At 42.8% G+C, this 20,647-nt stretch overlaps 1 protein-coding gene across 1 annotated transcript in view; it reads right to left on the minus strand.

The window, feature by feature from the left end:
* LOC124775632 (brachyurin-like) overlaps positions 1-20,647 on the minus strand; it is a 110,532-nt gene that overhangs the window by 1,302 nt on the left and 88,583 nt on the right. The window contains exons 3-5 of the mRNA XM_047250461.1: positions 12,090-12,256; positions 8,529-8,627; positions 2,229-2,365 (exon numbers count right to left, since the gene is read on the minus strand). Coding sequence (XP_047106417.1) covers positions 2,229-2,365; positions 8,529-8,627; positions 12,090-12,256 — 403 coding nt within the window. The remainder of the gene's footprint in view (positions 1-2,228; positions 2,366-8,528; positions 8,628-12,089; positions 12,257-20,647) is intronic.

Raw genomic sequence — 20,647 nt, forward strand, 5'->3', positions numbered from 1 at the left:
TCGAGGGGACACTGAATAGTGCACGGTACATCCAAACCGTCATCGAACCCATCGTTCTACCATTCCTAGACCGGCAAGGGAACTTGCTGTTCCAACAGGACAATGCACGTCCGCATGTATCCCGTGCCACCCAACGTGCTCTAGAAGGTGTAAGTCAACTACCCTGGCCAGCAAGATCTCCGGATCTGTCCCCCATTGAGCATGTTTGGGACTGGATGAAGCGTCGTCTCACGCGGTCTGCACGTCCAGCACGAACGCTGGTCCAACTGAGGCGCCAGGTGGAAATGGCATGGCAAGCCGTTCCACAGGACTACATCCAGCATCTCTACGATCGTCTCCATGGGAGAATAGCAGCCTGCATTGCTGCGAAAGGTGGATATACACTGTACTAGTGCCGACATTGTGCATGCTCTGTTGCCTGTGTCTATGTGCCTGTGGTTCTGTCAGTGTGATCATGTGATGTATCTGACCCCAGGAATGTGTCAATAAAGTTTCCCCTTCCTGGGACAATGAATTCACGGTGTTCTTATTTCAATTTCCAGGAGAGTATTATTTAAGGCAGCAGCCGTGTTCTCGGTCTGCAGCCTTTGAATAATTCAGTTAAGTTCATAAAACATATCTACCAAGAATGAATTACCAGCCGTAACAGAGAGTCAGGAACACCAAAAAATAACAAACACAGGGTAAGAGCGACACTTTAAAAGGAATACTGCATGGCTTATAGAAACATACAACAAACAAATGTCGACAGGATACGAAACATAACTGAAGATTCAAGGGCTATAAGTATTGTACTGCATAAAGAACACAGTACAGAAAAATTTCAACACTAAACACATCCACAAATTTTATAAAGCTGGTATCTATCTGTTCACTTCCAGTATGTACTGTTCCCATAGCTCGTACATCGATATATCCATACAACCCAAGTGAGCAGTGGCATCGGCCAGTTGCGAGAATAAATAAAACTTCGTCTCTGCCCTATACATTGGGTCCTGTTTTTAGCGCGGCCGGTAGTAGCAGTCGTTACGTAGATTCGTTGTAAATGACTGTACGGGTAGGTCGCGAGAATTTGACCGGGGGAAGTCTCACCTGTCGGTGGTAAGAAACTTGGTCACACGAAAGGATTTAGCTGAATCCTTAATCAGATAGCTCTGTTAAGAGCGATGTCATGCAGTATTTTGTGGAATTTTGTTATAGTAAAAGATTGTTATTAACAATTAGAAACTTTGTGTAAGACGGTTGTGGTGCTGTGGGTTCCTAGTAATATTGTCTAATCAGGTAATGGGATGGGGAAGGAACTGATCAGGCTGTAATATGAGGAAGGATGTGGAATGAGTAAGAGGAAGGGTGAAAAGACGAGGTGCAGGATATAGGAGACGAGTAGGATTGCAGTTATGCAGGAAATTTGGTTACAGGTAATGGGACGCACACTGTTGGCTTCATAGCGTGAAAGGAAAAGCCTGCTGAAATTACCTTGGAAAAGGACATGGAATTTGTTTAATATGGCAACAGAGGCATGACAACATGTCAGAATTCTCAAGAATGGGAGATACAACAACTGGGAATCGATTTTTTCCGAAAACAAAAGAGTGGAAAAGGAATTCGAGATGTTTTAGAAGGTGTGAGAGCTCAGTCAGCAAATACTGGATACGGGTGAGAGAGGATAAATGTGTGTGGAGTGCTATGTGGATGTACAGGAATTTGGTGAAAGTTTTAACATTTGGCAGGGTTGGAGATCCATTTAGCATTTGCACGGATGAGGACAGGATAAGTGCTGGCATTGTAGATAAGTGTGATAGTCTTGGGATTTAGTACCAAAGTCGGCTAGTTAGCAGTTTCAGTCATTTCCCTCTATTGTGCTATTTCATTTGGATCTTCGTTATTTGAGGGTTCCATATTAGCAGCTGACTGATTGCTGGTCAAAGGCATTTCAGAGCTAAAATTAGGTATATTGGAAGGTTGTGAAATGTAAGGTCCAGCTTTCTCAGACGGAAAACTCAGTTGTTCTTTCCTATATCTATCTTTTTTGTGTGTCATAAGGTCGCTGGGATGAGAGGAGAAAACCTCAGTCCTATATGTCTATTTCCAGTGCTGCAGTAGAAAGGAACGTTCAGAGTATGTTCGGTGTGACGTTGTTTAGCACCTTTAGGGCTTATCTTCTTTAGCGCTTCATTGCCTTTGTTTGGAAGGTTGGTAGGGGAAAGGTGATGCACGGCGATACTTACGCTGCAGGTACTCTGCCGGTTGGGTCCCGTGGCGCACAGAGTGGAGGAGACGATGGAGCTTCCGTAGTACTGGGCGCACGCCGAGTTGGAGATGACGTTCAGCGTCGTGTACTGCAGTGTGTTCGGGTTGTTGCCGTCTGAAAACATAACACACGGGCAGACCTGTAGTAACGTCTGGAACTGAGGCGCAGTTTCTTTGCACCCAAGAATACGGCCATCCAGCGACTAGAATTTTATTTGTAATATGACACAGTGCTATTACAAGGGATTTCAAATTGATCCCGTATTTCAAGGTTTCCAGAAGGTTTTTGACACTGTACCTCAGTAGTCAAATTGCGTGCGTATGGAATATCGTCTCATTATGTGACTGAATTCGTGGTTTCCTGACAGACACGTCACAGTTCATCGAGTAAAACAGAAGTGATTCCTGGCGTTGCCTAATGTAGTGTTATAGGCTCTTTGCTGTTCCTTATCTATTTAAATGATTTAGGAGACAAACTGAGCAGCCGTCTTAGGTTGTTTACAGATGATGCTGTCGTTTATCACTTAGTAAAGTCATCAGAAGATCAAAACAAATTGCAAAATGATTTATAAACGGTATCTGTATGGTGCGAAAATTGGCAATTGACTCTAAATAATGAAAATTGTGAGGTCATCCTCATGAGCGCTAAAAGGAATCCGTAATACGTATTTCTGTTACACGATAAAGCAGTCAAATCTAAAGGCCGTGAATTCAACTGAATGCCCAGGAATTTCAATTACGAACAACTTAAATTGAAACTAACACATATAAAATGTTGTGGGGAAGGAGGACCAAAGACTGCAATTTATTGGCAGAACACTTAGAAGATGCAACAGATCTACTAAAGAGACTGCCTACACTACGCTTGTCCGTCCTCTATTGGAGTACTGCTGCTCGGTGTGGGATCCTTACCAGATACGATTAACCAAGTACATCGAGAAAGTTCAAAGAAGAGCAGCATGTTTTGTATTATAGACAACTAGGGGAGAGAGGGCCAGTGACATGATACAGGATTTGGGGTGGACATCGTTAAAACAAAGGAGTTCCTCGCTGTGCCAAGAACTTACGCGAGTGAAAGTTTATTTACTCGGTGGCAGTGAGATTTCTCTTAGGCTTTGTTTATTTTTTCGCGTACTGTCATAGTTACATTCCCCCCCCCCCCCCAGAGTTACCCTGAATAGTCATATTTTAATTGGACAAGTCAGGGCTTACTGACAATTAGTAGAATCGTATTAATTACTGGGATTTCTGCTAAAGCCCCGTTTTGTGTGGCTTCTCCGCGAGTCGGTGACTACATTTCGAAAGACTAAGTAAGGTTTCCTTAGGACAATCGGAATCGGTTGATCGGCCACCTGCATCCGAAAAACATACAAGAGAACTGCCGCAGAATGACGGGGATGAAAATAACCTACTACGTAACGTCGAATGTTCCCTGATAATCTTCGTGGGTGATGCAGTTGTGCACAGAGAGGTTGCAACGCTAGAAAACTTTTGCGAAATGCAGGAAGATCTGCATAGGATCCACGTTTGGTGCAGGGATTGGCAGTTGGCCAGCAACACAAACAAATGGGAAGTATTGCGAATGTATAGGCAAAAAAAAATCGTCATTGCATGGTTACACGATTGCAGAACATCCATAAAATATCTAGTAGTATGCATATGGAGTGATTTAAACTGGAACAGCCACATCAAAGTAATCGCAAATAAGGCAGATCCCAGACTGAGATTCATTGGAAGAATCATCTGGAAATATGGTTCACCCAAGAAGGAAGCAGTTTTCAAAATCCTCTTTCGACCACTACATGATTATTGATAGTCAACCTGGCAACCGTACCAGATAGAACTGATAGGGTAAATAGAGAAGTTCAACCAATTGCAGTGGCAGACGCTGCAAGAGAGCCGTTCTACACCACGGTGTGGTTTACTGGTAAAGTTCCGACAGTGTACGTTTCTAGAAGGGTAAAACAATATATTACTTCCTCCTACGCAAATCTCACGAAAATACCATGCTGGAGAAATAAGAGAGGTTTGAGCTTGGGTGAAGGTTAGCCAGCAATCTTCCTTCCCGTGAACCATACGCGATTGGTATAAAAGGTATCCTCTGCCAAACACCGTTAATGGCTAGAGGAATATATGTGTAAATGTAGATCTACTGAGGCCAAAATGATTCATTACGTACTCACAACACTGTATGATTAAAAAGTTCAATATCAAACAAATATTCGAGAGTTGTTCTCTAATCGAGAATTTAACGAGTAGACTACAGATGCTCGTAGAGTTTGTGAGTTGATAGGTAGCGTGAAGGATTTAGAACTAAAATCTGCAGAAGCTCACCACAGGTAAGCACACCGGACGAAAAATTAGGCACCCTAGGAGATGTCACGCTAATACCACGTAACACCATCTGTAGCCCTGGCAAAGGGAGTTGGTGAGAAAGACAGTCAACGAGTTTTTTCAGTTCAAACGAACAGGCAGCAACAAATCCTGTAACGTTTGCAACCGATTTTGATCGATAAGGTGTGACACTCGCCTGTAGGCGTTGTTGGTGAGAACCTGTTTAGGACGACTGTTACTATGCTGTGCAACGTTGTTGCCAGTGGTATACTATTCCTTGTGTAGCACACTGACCATATTCGGTCAGAAACACGCAAAGTAGGAAATAGATTACTGCAGAGCCAATCGCAGGCCAGCCTGGTTGTTACGCCTTACGAAACACAACATAGCCGTCAAAAGTTGCTAGGCGCCCTGACCAGGCGAGGTGTGGAAATAGTTGACACAGCATCACCTAAGCGGAAGAAGGCAGAAGCCTTTCCACACCAGCAACTGTATATATGCCTAATATAGGTGTTGCAAGGTGTAGAAAAGCCCAGGCAAGCAGAGCCAATGAGTATTTACACTACTGGACATTAAACTAGCTACACCACGAAGATGACGTGCTACAGACGCGAAATTTAACCGACAGGAAGAAGATGCTGTGATATGCTAATGATTAGCTTTTCAGATCATTCACACAAGGTTGGCGCAGATGGCGACACCTACAACGTGCTGACATGAGGAAAGTTTCCAACCGATTTCTCATACACAAACAGCAGTTGAGCGGCGTTGCCTGGTGAAACGTTGTTGTGATGCCTCGTGTAAGGATGAGAAATGCGTACCATCACGTTTCCGACTTTGGTAAAGGTCGGATTGTAGCCTATCGCGATTGTGGTTATCGTATTGCGACATTGCTGCTCGCGTTCTTCGAGATCCAATGACTGTTAGCAGAATATGGAATCGGTGGGTTCAGAATGGTAATGCGGAACGCCGTGCTGGATCCCAACGGCCTCCTATAACTAGCAGTCGAGATGACAGGCATCTTATCCGCATGGCTGTAACGGATCGTGCAGCCACGTCTCGATCCCTGAGTAAACAGATGGGGACGTTTGCAAGACAACAACCATCTACGAACAGTTCTACGACGTTTGCACCAGCATGGACTATCACCTCGGAGACCATGGCTGCGGTTACCCTTGACTCTGCATCACAGACAGGAGCGCCTGCGATGGTGTACTCAACGACGAACCTGGTGCACGAATGGCAAAACGTCATTTTTTCGGATGAATCCAGGTTCTGTTTACAGCATAATGATGGTCGCATCCGTGTTTGGCGACATCGCGGTGAACGCACATTGGAAGCGTGTATTCGTCATCGCCATACTGGCGTATCACCCGGCGTGATGGTATGGGGTGCCATTGGTTACACGTCTCGGTCACCTCTTGTTCGCATTGACGGCACTTTGAACAGTGCACGTTACATTTCAGATGTGTTACGACCCGTGGCTCTACCCTTCATTCGATCCCTGTGAAACCCTACATTTCAGCAGTATAATGCACGATCGCGTGTTGCAGGTCCTGTACGGGCCTTTCTGGATACAGAAAATGTTCGATTGCTGCCCAGATCTCTCACCAATTGAAAACGTCTGGTCAATGGTGGCCGAGCAACTGGCTCGTCACAATATGCCAGTCTACTCTTGATGGGCTGTGGATCGCGTTGAAGCTGCACGGGCAGCTGTACCTGTACACGCCATCCAAGCTCTGTTTGGCTCAATGCCCAGGCGTATCAAGGCCGTTATAACGGCCAGAGGTGGTTGTTCTGGGTACTGATTTCTCAGGATCTATGCACCCAAATTGCGTGAAAATGTAATCACATGTCAGTTCTAGTATAATATATTTGTTCAATGAATTTCCGTTTATCATCTGCATTTCCACTTGGTGTACCAATTTTAATGACCAGTAGTGTAAATGACTGTTTTGTACTGAAAGCATCTTGAGTTAGTATCACAACATTTCCACCATGGGGTAGTGACACTTGGACCACCATCCAGAAGGCTGTAGGGGTTCCACAGTTCGACCACGCGTCAGGACAGCCTGCCATGAAACGTGAGATGCAGAGCCACCATGAGGCCAGCCGAGTCATGAGACATAACGCACTTGCCACAGATCTAGAGTGGGTCTTGGTCGCTCCGTCACCCATTGCCGCCAGCCGGGCAGGACTGGTGACATCAGCCGCTCCTCGGCCTCCGCCATCTTAGCTGCCGAGTCCATGGACGTCACTGACAGAAGCGGTGCCATTACCCTACCTCTCGGCCACGCTGACACCCTTCAGCATTGAGCATTGCTGGACGTCACGCACGCACGCACGCAGGAGGGGAGGGGGGGGGGGGCAACTGGCTGCCTCGACCACACTGCCACTGCTTGTAATGAATCACAGCAGAGAGGCATAATAATGGAATTTGGAAAGCACAGTACAATCTCTCTGACTCTAACCATCTTAATTTTTAGACACGTCGGACAGCCCGCACTGGTATACCGACACATCTTCCAACTTCATTCATGGAGTGGTAATGGGAAATTCAAGACATGACAGCACCTTTCTGCAACTCTGTCAGATCCACTTCGACCCTGCTTACTGCACTGATTCCACACAACCAACGGCACTTCAACACCACTTCATTGGCATGTCGTAAGTCAACAGTGGAGGGTCACATGATTGCCTGGTACCGGTTCTACATCTTGCGCTCTGCTCCAAAAGATGCGTGGGGTAGCCGCGCTGTCTAGCGCGTCTTGTCACGGTCCGCGCGGCTCAGCACGTTGGAGGTTCGAGTACCCCCTCGGGCATGGATACGTGTGTTGTCCTTAGCGCAAGTTAAAGTTAGATTAAGTGGTGCATAGGCTTAGGGACCGATGACCTCAGCAGTTTGGTCCCATAAGACCTTACCACAAATTTCCAAATTACTCCAAAGCTAACACTGTGTTCTCGAAACGGGGTGACTAGCACTTTGTCGGGTGAGTTTACGATCTGGATAAACAGAGGTTCAATTACACACATATGTGTCCTCTGAAAAGCAACACACATTATCAAGGATCTGTTATATCTGTAGCACTTACTTACGTTGAGATAGGCGTCGATACTGGCACAGCTCACCTTCACGAGACCCTAAATTTTGAGATCAGTTTGACTCCAGAAAGTCTTATTTAATTTAAGTAGCTAAATTTCTGAATACATCATGAACCACTATTTTGGAGGCAAAAGACAGTATAGCTTCTTCTGAGATAAGATTGACTATTGCATGTTCTACAGCTACCCATCCACTCAAAACTGGCAACTTCCTCTGTGTATTTTTGTTTAACCTTTTGATGTCTCCACTCTGTTTTCCGTGAGCGTATTGTAAACTCGAGTGCTTCTTCTAGTTAAGATCAAAACTCGCAACATATCATATGATTTGCATAAGAATAAAACGCTTGTAAAGGTACTAAACGTATGGAGCAAGCAAAATGTTATACTATGCATTTAACTGTTTTTGTTCTTGATTCTCTTGTACAAAATACTAGTATCTGCAATTACTCGAAAGTTTCCCAATATTAAAAGAAATTGGCTGTCCCTTTCGATAGAAATTTTTGAAATGCCAAGCGACAGAAACATCATGTGGTAACGTCTAACCAGAATCTTCGACTAGTGTTGCTAGTCAAGTTGAAAATTCACCTCATGTCCGTTTCGAAAACCAGAAATGAAAAAAACACCACACCAAAACGATATCTACCACATGTAGACACCTCGCCATTTGGGCATAAACGCTGGAAGGCTACGCTCGTTCTTAGAAGACTAGGAGGAAAGAGCACTTTGTTACTCCAGTCTTATACCATACAAGGCACTCCGTAAGACAAGCAGTCGTAATGAGGTGTTTCTGTGGTAGTCTGTCCACCACAGCTAGGGAAATAATACGGAAAGGGTGTACTTACTGTCTGCAGTGAGGCCCCAGCCGCTCACCGTCACAGACTGGCCCTCGAAGCTGTTGCCTGCCTGTGAGCGAGATGGCAGGTTCACAAGCGCGATGTTGCCTGCAAGAGGGTACGAGAAATATGTGAGAAGTAGAACAGACATTCAAGAAAAACACTTTCAGTGGATTATGACGTCTCTGGAAGGGATGAGTCAGCACTCTACAAATATTTACTTCAAACCATAATTTTAGAAAGAAACGTACATAAATTGGTAGCAACATACAAATCCATTTTGTGTAAAAGAGAAATAAATTTAAACCTGACTGTGAAGCTGATTACAATCATTTCGGAAACACTAACTATCAAATTATCGTCTCTGACAACGTAACGTTACTTAATAGTCTAAATAATTGAGTGTAAGTCTTTGTGGCAGCCGCAAATAAGCTAAGTGATGGCAAAATTCGGAAAATTTTCTTTGGGCTTCTCTAGCGGCGTGCTTCGGTACTTTGCCTCGTGGATTTCAGTGTGTTCCAGAACTACAGACTTGTGCCTGCTAACATTCAAATTAAATTTTATTTGCTGAGGTGACAATTAAAACTTTGTCACCACTTTTCGTAATAACCAAGCCTATAAGTTAATTTTCCTCCGTAGATACATCGAAAATATACGTGAAAGGAAAAAATAATTTCACTGGCAATCATTCATCTCTATCCGTCAAACTGTTCGACAAAATGGGACTTTGTTGTACTGATTTCTACCAAATATAACAAAGTTCTTATTACTATAGTGTTGGAACTGTTGCAACAAGATGCAAAGGATGTCGATAACAACGAAAAAAGTGACGGTGTGGTCTAACCGAGTACAGTAGCTCCACTGTCCCACAATCGATACATTAACGTTCGATAAATATTCTGATGTCCATACTGACCCTAAAATAGATTTTAAAAAATCTGATAGACTCTTCATTAGCATTTAAGAGGATACTTTCAAACGCTGGCAAAATCATCATCGAAAAAAATATAGATCCTGTGACATATCGTGAAATATCGAGAGCAAAATATTAATTTTTACCACATATTTTATTTTCTACACATCAAAATTTTCATCAAGAAGGGTTTGATTTTCAAATTGTTATACAGCAACATAAAGCAAGTAAGTGTGTCTTCTCACTGTTTTTAAATCTTCTTGTGTGAAAAACTTTGGTGAGGAACATGTTATTATTTAAACTTGTTAAAGTTCTGTGGTTTTTTTTACACACACGTTTTTCGGGAGGATTTTAATTTTTAGAAGCAAAAATTGTAACATTTTCATTGTTTTTAAAATAAATAAAAAAATTAAGGATTAATAAATTACAGTAAATGTAGTTGATTAAGATTCTGAGCGAAAACAGTCCTAAATTGCAAATAGCATTGAGAAATCATCAACATTAACATATATTGGTCTTTTACACATACAAGGAAACTGTGATTATCTCCAATACGTTTGAGGCAGTGAATTCAGAAAGACATTTTGCCACACGATGTATTTTTTTCCTTTTCAACGATGATGTTGCCAACCTTTGAAAATAACACTTTGCATGGTAATGAATTGTCAACGACATTCTTTATTTATTTTAGAGCTCTTGGTGATAAACTAGATCGAATAAGATTTGCTTTCGTAACGATGGATAAAAATCATCAAGCAAGTAAATGTACCTGCACACTGTCCTTAAACTTGTCAAACTGCTTCGGAAGAACAATATTATGGCTTAAATTTGAATAGTATGGAAATATTGACTGGAAGAAAAAATCAGTTGTGGCATTTGCTGTACCTGATAGAGCGAGATGCCGTCATATTATTTTTTATACTGAATGTGTGAGCACTGAAAGACCTGAGTCTAAACAAGGCCCCGGGAGTAGAAAACATTCCATTAAACTACTGACAGCCTTGGGAGAGCCAGTCCTGACAAAACTCTACCATCTGGTGAGCAAGATGTATGAGACAGGCGAAATTCCCTCAGACTTCAAGAAGAAATAATAATCCCAATCCCAAAGAAAGCAGGTGTTGACAGATGTGAAAATTACCGAACTATCAGTTTAATAAGTCACAGCTGCAAAATACTAACGCGAATTCTTTACAGACGAATGGAAAAACTGGTAGAAGCCGACCTCGGGGAAGATCAGTTTGGATTCCGTAGAAATGTTGGAACACGTGAGGCAATACTGACCCTACGACTTATCTTAGAAGAAAGATTAAGAAAAGGCAAACCTACGTTTCTAGCATTTGTAGACTTAGAGAAAGCTTTAGACAATGTTGACTGGAATACTCTCTTTCAAATTCTGAAGGTGGTAGGGGTAAAATACAGGGAGCGAAAGGCTATTTATAATTTGTACAGAAATCAGATGGCAGTTATAAGAGGGACATGAAAGGGAAGCAGTGGTTGCGAATGGAGTGAGACAGGGTTGTAGCCTCTCCCCAATGCTATTCAATCTGTATGTTGAGCAAGCAGCAAAGGAAACAAAAGAAAAGTTCAGAGTAGGTATTAAAATCCATGGAGAAGAAATAAAAACTTTGAGGTTCACTGATGACATTGTAATTCTGTCAGAGACAGCAAAGGACGTGTAAGAGCAGTTGAACGGAATGGACAGTGTCTTGAAAGGAGGATATAAGATGAACATCAACAGAAGCAAAACGAGGATAATGGAATGTAGTCGAATTAAGTCGGGTGATGCTGAGGGAATTAGATTAGGAAATGAGACACTCAAAGTAGTAAAGGAGTTTTGCTATTTGGGGAGAAAAATAACTGATGATGGTCGAAGTAGAGAGGATATAAAATGTAGACTGGCAATGGCAAGGAAAGCGTTTCTGAAGAAGAGAAATTTGTTAACATCGAGTATAGATTTAAGTGTCAGGAAGTCGTTTCTGAAAGTATTTGTATGGAGTGTAGCCATGTATGCAAGTGAAACATGGACGATAAATAGTTTAGACAAGAAGAGAATAGAATCTTTCTAAATGTGGCACTACAGAAGAATGCTGAAGATTAGATAGGTAGATCACATAACTAATGATGAGGTATTGAATAGAATTGGGGAGAAGAGGAGTTTGTGGCACAACTTGACTAGAAGAAGGGATCGGTTGGTAGGACATGTTATGAGGCATCAAGGGATCACCAATTTAGTACTGGAGGGCGGCGTGGAGGGTAAAAATCGTAGAGGGAGACCAAGAGAGGATACACTAAGCAGATTCAGAAGGATGAAGGCTGTAGTAGGTACTGGGAGATGAAGAAGCTTGCACAGGATAGAATAGCATGGAGAGATGCATCAAACCAGTCTCAGGACGGAAGACCACAACAACAATAACTGAATGTGTGTGCGTCGTGTTCGTCGATCTTAGTTGCAGTTTGAAAATCACTTAAGTTTTTGCTGTAAGGTATAAGGGCTGATCTTGTATGTAACGGTTATTACACTTTGGGTTATTTACTTTCTTGCTACGAATAAATGCCGCAAACCTTATTCCCTTTCCTCCTCCTCACGCTACTCACATTCACCCGGTCTGTTTCCTCCTGGACATTGCTTTTTGCATGCGCGTTTGTGTGAGACTTACCGCTGAGCTGGACGTTGGTGCCCAGGAAGACGACGGCGACGTCGTTGGTGAGCGTCTGGGAGTTGTAGCCGCTGTGCGCCGTCGCCGACCTGGTCACTAGGATCACCTTGCCGGACTCGCTGCCCTGGTAGCGCAGGCCTCCCAGGCCCACCTCCCACGTGCTGAACCTGTCGTGGCAGGACGATCGCTCGTAACACAAGAATCAGCGATTGAAAGCAGGTGGGACAACCACTTTCTGGAGGCGATAAACCGTAATTTAGTCCTCAAGTTTTAACCATCACCTTTAAAAAATAAAGTTATGCAGTTAATTACATCTCCTCCTTATCATTCGGCTGCACCATTTTCTTTGGGCGCACCCTGCGGCGTGCTGCGGTACTGTGCGGCATGATTCCATTGTGTTCCAGAATTACAGACTTGTACCCGTTAACAATCATATTAATTTTTATATATACTAAGATGGTATCTGTTCTTTCGGACATGTGCGAAAGAACAGATACCATACCGGCCACTTGACCATCTTCTTCTTCTGTGCGAACGCACAAACAGTGCCCGAACTCTGACGGGGAATCGGCAACGCGCCGCGAGTAATGAGTATAATGGGTGGGGGCACTACGAATGTAGTGCGGGTCAATACGTTGAGAATGTGGGTTTCGCGGGAGGCGTGCCAGAGATAAATCCCTGCAGTCGAACCATCCTCTGTGTCCTCGGTGGCTTATCTGGACAGCCGGCACGGTAGCTCAGCGTGTTCGGTCAGAGAGCCGGTTGGCCTCTGTAACAAAAAAACTGAGTGGAAGGATCAACCACCGAACTTGAACAAGATGTCTTGCTACGTCCGCAACGACCAAACATAACGATCAATAACAAAAACAAACAAACAAAAAATTGGATAAAGCGTCTGCCATGTAAGCAGGAGATCCTGGGTTCGAGTCCCGGTCGGGGCACACATTTTCATCAGTCTCCGTTGACGTATGTCAACACCTGCAAGCAGCTAAGAATGATCATTTCATTGTAATATCAATTTTTGTTTTTCGAAGTGATAATTAAAACTTTGTCACTACCTCTCGTAATAACCAAACCTATTAGTTAATTTCTGTTCGCATCTACGTTTAACATACGTCAAAGGAACCATTAATTCAACTGACTATCATTCATTTCGATCTGTCAAAAATCTCCTACAAAATGGGACATACTTGTGCTGATTTCTACCAAAGTTCTCATTACTATAATGCTAAAACTGCTGGAACAAGACTCACAGGATGTCATTAACAACGAGAAAAGTGATGGATTGATCTAACTGAGGAGAGTTACTCCGCCGTCCCACTATTTGATTTTTAGCGACCGTGACAACCATTCTAGTTCGCATGCGATCTATTGTCAAGAAGTTAACGTTGCCTTACCGCAGGTACGAGTATTATGGCAATGAAATACAGCATCGCATCACAATGATACTATTTGAAGCCTATTTTGCACCATAGTGTCCTCGGACACCTTTACGAAGCATGCACTGATGAGCCCAAACGTAACGACCACGGCCAGCAACGAGATTCAGTGCCGCCTGCTAGGGTTGCGGGCACGTGCCGCGCTTAGGAGAGCGTACAGGGTGGCCAGAAACAATCGGAAAAGTTTGCGAGAGATTTGCAGGGTAGGTTCTGCTGAGAAACAACTGTTAACAGAACAATCGATACGTTGCGCCAAGTTAATTAGGATTGAAGTTAGCTAATCAGATAGTTGCGCGCAGAGTTTCAAGAGGCCCGCCAGAGACGGTGTCGCCAAATGCATTCTTAGTTTATTTTCGTAAAAACGAACAAGAGAATGACACAAAAATTGTACATGGTACGATAGTGAGGAGACAAGCCGAGCCAAAGGTTGAGCAGTCTGGTGCGCTATAGTCTACACTATGACAACAACGGACACTAACCGTGTCTGTCGGGCCATTTGAACTCATGCACGCAACGGCCTGAATGGCCAACTTCAGTGTTAACTAACTCGGAAACGGCGCAACGTATCCATTTTTTTCTGAACAATTATTTCCCTGCACAATCGATCCTGCACTATCCTTACAACCATTTCAAGCTGTTTCTAACCACAGAGAACAAGCGGAGCAGTAACGAAACGGAAATTATTCCAGCGATGATAGGGACGAAAATGGGAAATCAACTGACATCAGCCTCTTTGCCCGTCCTCCGTAGCCCCCTTCTCTCCCTCCGTCCATGAACCATGGACCTTGTCGTGTTGGCGAGGGGAAGAATTGAGTGCCTCAACGATATAAGTGTACCTTAGGCGTAAAAAAACGGAGGGGCATCCTTTGAGAGGCCAGACAAACGTGTGGTTCCTTATGACCAGCAGCCTTTTCAGTAATTTCAGGAGCAACGATCTGGGTGAGTTACTGATCTGGCATTGTAACGTCAACCAAGATGCCGTTCCCCTGCTGTGGTGCGAAGAGCAAATTACAGACTTTATTTTTCCCGATGCTATGCAGCTCTCCTGAACGGTTAAATCATAATGGCACCCTCTTGGGTAAAATATGCCGAAAGTAAAACAGTCCACCATTCAAACCTCTAGGTGGGACGACTCAAGACGAGTCGTCATCAGCAAAAACAAAACTGGTAATTTACAGGTCGTACCGTGGAATGTTAGAACCCATAATCGGGCAGCAGGTAGGTTAGAAAATTTAAAAAGGGAAATGGATAGACTGAAGTTAGGTATAGTGGGAATTAACGAAGTTCGCTGGCAGGATGAATAGATTCTGGGCAGCCGAATACAGGGTTATAAACACAAAATCAAATAGGGGTAATAATCAATAACAAAACAAGAATGCATGTAAGTTACTACGAATAGCATAGTAAAGGCATTATCGTAGCCAAGACAGACTTGAAGCCAACACTCACCATACCAGTATATGGTTATACGCCAACTCGCTACAGTCTAGAACCGGGCGACCGCTACGGTCGCAGGTTCGAAGCCTGCCTCGGGCATGGATGTGTATGATGTCCTTAGGTTAGTTAGGTTTATTTAGTTCTAGGTTCTAGACGACTGATGACTTCAAAAGTTAAGTCGCATAGTGCTCAGAGCCATTTGAACCATTTATACGCCAACCACCTGTGCAGATGATGAAGCGAATGGAAATTGTAGTGATGAAGTAAAAGAAATTACTCATATAGTTAAGGGAGACGAAAATTTAAGTATGATAAGGGACTGTAGTTAGATAGTAGTAGAAGAACGAGAAGGGAAAACAGTAGGTGAATATGGACAGGGGAAAATGAATGAAAGAGGAAGCAGCCTGCTAGAATTTTGCGAGGAAAATAATTTAATCATTGCTGACAAATGGCTTAAGAATTATACAACGTGGTTGTGGAGGTGGAAGAGACATATAGACACCGGAAGTTTACAGATTGCCACGCGGAGTGGCCGCGAGGTTTGAGGTGCCATATAACGGATTGCACGGCCCCTCCCGCCGGAGCTTTGAGTCCTGCCTCGGGCATGGGTGTGTGTGTTGTTCTTAGCATAAGTTAGTTTAAGTAGTGCGTAAATCTACGGACCGATGACCTCAGCAGTTTGGTCCCTTGGGAATTCACACACATTTGAACATTTGCAAATTGATTGTATAATGGTAAGACAGAGTTTTTGCAAATAATTTTGAATTGTTAGACATTTCCAGGGACAGGTGCGAACTCTGACTACAATGAATTCGTTATGAACTAGAGAATGAATTTGAAAAAAAAAAATGCAGAAAGGTAGGAAATTAAGAAGACAGGACCTGGATAAGTTGAAAGAACCAGAGGTTATTTAGAGTTTCAGAGAGAGCATTAGGCAGCATTTGACGACAACAGGGGAAAGGAATATGGTAGAAGACGAATGGGTAACTTTGAGATGTGAAATAGCGAAGGCAACAGAGGATCAAATAAGTAAAAATACAAGGCCTAGTTGAAACCTTGGGTATCACAGAACATACTGAATTTAGTTGGCGAAAGAAGAAAATATAAAAATGAAGCAAATGAAACAGGCTAAAGGCAATATGAAGGTGTAAAAATGAGATTAACAGGAAATGCAAAGTCTCTATGCTGGAATGCCTAGAAGCATATATAACTACGGCAAAGGTACCACCTATAGGAAAATTAAAGAGACGTTTGGAGAAAAAAAGCAGCTGTATGAAAATTAAAAGCTCAGACGAAAAACCAATACCAAGCACAGGAAGGAAAGCTGAAAGGTGAAAGGAACGTACAGAAGTGCTATACAAGAAAACTGCACTTGAAGGCAGTTTTACAGATAGGAGATATGATAGCACGAAAAGAATTCTACAGAGCGCTGAAAGATCTAAGTTGAAACAAGGCACCAGACGACGCTCCCTTAGAAATACTGGTATTCTTGGGAGGTCCAGCCAAATAAAACTGTCCCACCTGACAGTCAAGATGTATCAGACGTACTAAATACCCTCAGACTTAAAGAAGAATGCAGTAATTCCAGTTCCAAACAAAGCAGGCGCTGACAGGAGTGACTATTAATTAACTATCAGTTTAATAAGTCATGAATGCAAAATACTAACATGAATTATTTACAGAAGAAGAAAAAAGTGGTAGAAGTCGTCCTCGGGGGAGATCAGTTTCAATTCCGGAGGAATGTAGGAAAACTCGAAGCGATACTGATCCTGCGGCTTATGTTAAGAGATATGGTAAGGAAAAGTAAATCTACGCGTTTAAAATTTGTATATCCACATTTGGAGCTTTTGTAGATTTGAGTAAAGCATTTGACAGTGCCGACTGGGATACACTCTGAAATTCTGAATGTACCAGGGCAAAAACACAGAGAGCGAAAGGTCATATACAACTTGTACAGACACCAGATGGCAGTTACAAGAATCAGGGGGCATAAAAGCGAAGCTCTGGTTGAGAAGGTATTGAGAAAGGGTTGTAGTCTATCAAAGATGTTATTCAGTCTGTACATCGAGCAAGCAATAAAAGAAACAAAATTTGGAGAAGGAATTAAAGTTTCCGGAGAAAAATAAAAACTTTGAAGTTTGCCGATGACACTGTAACTCTGTCAGAGACAGCAAAAGACTTTTAAGAGCAGCTGAATGAAATGAACTGTGTCTTGAAAGGAGGCTACAATACGATTTTCCACAAAAGCATAACAAACGTAATGAAATGTAGTTGAGTTAAATCAGACGATGCTTAGGGAATCTGATAAGGAAATGAGTCACAAAAGGTAGTATGAGTTTTGCTATTTGGGCAGTAAAATAACACACGATGGCGAAGTAGACAGGATATAAAATGTAGACTGACAATGGCAAGGAAAGCGTTTCTGAAGAAGATAAATTTGTTAGCATCGAATATTGGAATCTTTTCTGAAAGTATTTGTATGGAGTCTAGCCAAGTCTGGAAGGGAAGCATGTGCGAAAAACAGTTTAAAGAAGAGAGCAGAGTCTTTTGAAATGTGGCACTGCAGAAGAATGCTGATGTTTATGTGGGTTGATCGTGTAACTAATGAGGAGCTCCTGAACAGAACTGGGGAGAAAAGAAATTTGTAACGTAACTGAGACATCAAAGGATCATCAATTTAGTTCTGGAGGGAAGTGTAGAGGGAGGGGAAAAACTATAGAGGGTGACAAACAGATGAATAAGGAAAGCGGGTTCAAAAGGAAGTAGGTTGAAATAGTTATGCGTAGATGAAGAGGCTTGCACAGGAGATTAGCATGGGGAGCTGCGTCAGACCAGTCTTCGGACTCAAGGCCACAACAGCAATAACAAGAAGCGACTTTGGCAAAGGACAGGTTGCTGTGGCCCGGGACCTGGGAACGAGCATCACGAAACCAGCGAAACTAGTCTGCTATTTGCGTGCTACTGTTGGGAGGCATCTATGGAAAATGGTTAAAGGATGGTCAAACCGCGAGTATGCGACAAGGTGTTGGAATTCCACTCCTCATGTCAGATCATGGAAGTGGAAGGCTTGCCTGCTTTATAAAGGAGGAAAGATGGCGATTTGTGGCAGATGTGACAACTGAGTACAAGCGCTTCGGAACACACCGTTCAGCTTACATCGATGAACACAGAACTCTGCAGTAGGCGACCCCTACATGTTCCCATACTGACCCAACGACATCGGTACGTCGTCGCAAATAGAGCACGGATCGATGAAAACGCGTCATCTGGTCGCGAAAGTCACGTTTCTTGTCCTACATCTGCGTCTACATAGATACGCCATAAGCCACCGTACGGTGCATGGCTGAGGGTGCCCTGTAACACTACTAATCATTTCCTTTCCAGTTTCACTCGCAAATAGAGCCAGGAAGAAACGACTGACTGTATATCTCCGTTCCTTTTCTTTGTCATCAGTCTTCCGACTGATCTAATGTGGCCCGCCACGAATTCTTCTCTTGCCCCGACGACCTCGTCTCAGAGTAACTCTTGCAACCTACGTCCTCAGTTATTTGCTGGATGTATTCCAGTCACTGTCTTCCTCTACAGTTTTTCGTTCTACAGCTCCCTCTAGTACCATGGAAGCCATTCCCCGATGTCTTAAAAGATGTCCTGTCATCTTGTCATCATTCGTCTGTAGCACCACATCTTAAATACTTAGGTTCTCTTCTGTTCCGATTTTCCCACAACCCATGTTTCGCTACCGTACAATGCTGTGCTACAAAGGTACATTCTCAGAAATTTCTCCCTCAAATTTAGGCCTATGTATGATACTAGTAGACTTGTCTTGGACAGGAATGCCTTTTTGCCAGTGCTAGTTTGCTTTTGATGTCCTCCTTGCTCCGTCATTCAGTGTTTAGTCTGCTGCGTAGGTACTAGAATTCCTTAACTTCGTGACCATCAAACCTGATGTTAAGTGTCTCATCGTTCTCATGTCTGTTACGTCTCATCACAGTACTTTCGTCATCCTTCGATTTACTCTCAAGACGTATTCTGTACTCTGTAGACGGTACAGTACATTCAGCAGATCATGTAATTCTTCTTCACTTTCACTCATGAAAGCAATGTCATCAGCGAATCATATCATTGATAACCGTTCACCTTGAATTTTAATCTCACTCCTGAACCCTTCTTTTATTTCCATTATTTTTTATTCGATGTACTGATTGAACAGTGGGGACGAAAGACTACATCCCTGTCTTACACCCTTTTTAATCCGAGCACTTCGCTCTTGGTCGTCCATTCTTATTATAATGTGTATTAACTGCCTCTCCCTGTAGCTTACCTTTATTTTTCTCAGAATTTCAAACGTACCATTTGACATTGTCAAACGCTTCTTCTAGGTTGACAAATCCTATGAACGTGTATTGATTTTTCTTTAGTCTTGCTTCCATCATCAACCGCAACGTCAGAATTGCCTCTCTGGTGGCATTATCTTTCCTAAAGCCAAACTGGTCATCTAACACATGTTCTATTTTCTTTTCCATTTTTTGTATATTATTCTTGCCAGAAACTTGCATGCCCGACTTGCTAAGCTGATTGTGCGGTAATTCTCGCGCTTGTCAGCTGTCGCAGTCCTCGGAATTGCATGAATGATGTTTTTTTCCGAAAGTCAGGTGGTATGTCGTCAGACTCGTATATTCTACACAGCAACATGAGTAGTTGTTTTGTTGCCACTTCCCCCAATGATATGATAAATTCTAACGGAATGTTACCTATTCCTTCTGCCTTATTTGATCTTAAGTCCTCCAAAGCTCTTTTAGATTCTGATTCTGATACTGGATCCCCTATCTGTTCTAAATCGACTCCTGTTTTTTCTTCTACCCCATCAGACAAATCTTCCCCCTCATAGAGATCTTCAGTGTACTCTTTCCACGTACCTGCTCTCTCTTCTGTATTTAAGAGTAGTATTCCCGTTGCACTCTTAATGTTACCACCCTTGCTTTTAATTTTACCGAAGATTGTTTTCACTTTCCTGACCGCCGAGTCAGTCCTACGGACAATTATATCTTTTTCGACTTCTTTACATTTTTCATGCAGCAACTTCTCCTTAGGTTCCTTGCAATTCCTATTTATTTCATTCCTAAATGCCTTGTATTTCTGTACTCCAGAATTTTCCTGAACATTTTTATACTTACTTCTTTCATGGATCAGTTGAAGCATTTCTTCTGTCACCCATGGTTTCTTCACAGTTATCTTCTATGTACATAAGTTTTTCTGTCCAAATTCTGTGGTTGCCCTTTTTAGAGATGTCCATGCCTATTGAGCTATTCCTTATTGCTGTATCTATAGTATTAGAGAACTTCGACCGTATCTTGTCGTTCCTTAGTACTTTCGTATCCCACTTCTTTGCATATTGATTCTCCCTGACTAATCTCCTAAACTTCAGGATACTCTTCATCACCACTATATTATGATCCGAGTCTATGCCTGCTCCTCGGTATGCCTTACAATCCACTATCTGAGTTCAGAATCTCTGTCTGACCATAATATGTTCTAACTGAAATCTTCCCCTATCACCCAGCCTTTTCTAAGTATACCTCCTCCTCTTGTGATTCATGAAGAGAGTATTCGTTATTATTAACTGAAATTTGTTACACAACTCAATTAGTTTTTCTCTTCTGTCATTCCTTTTCACAAGGCCAT

The sequence above is a fragment of the Schistocerca piceifrons genome, chromosome 2 (genome assembly GCF_021461385.2).
Source record: "Schistocerca piceifrons isolate TAMUIC-IGC-003096 chromosome 2, iqSchPice1.1, whole genome shotgun sequence".
In the NCBI taxonomy this organism is placed as follows: Eukaryota; Metazoa; Arthropoda; class Insecta; order Orthoptera; family Acrididae; genus Schistocerca; species Schistocerca piceifrons.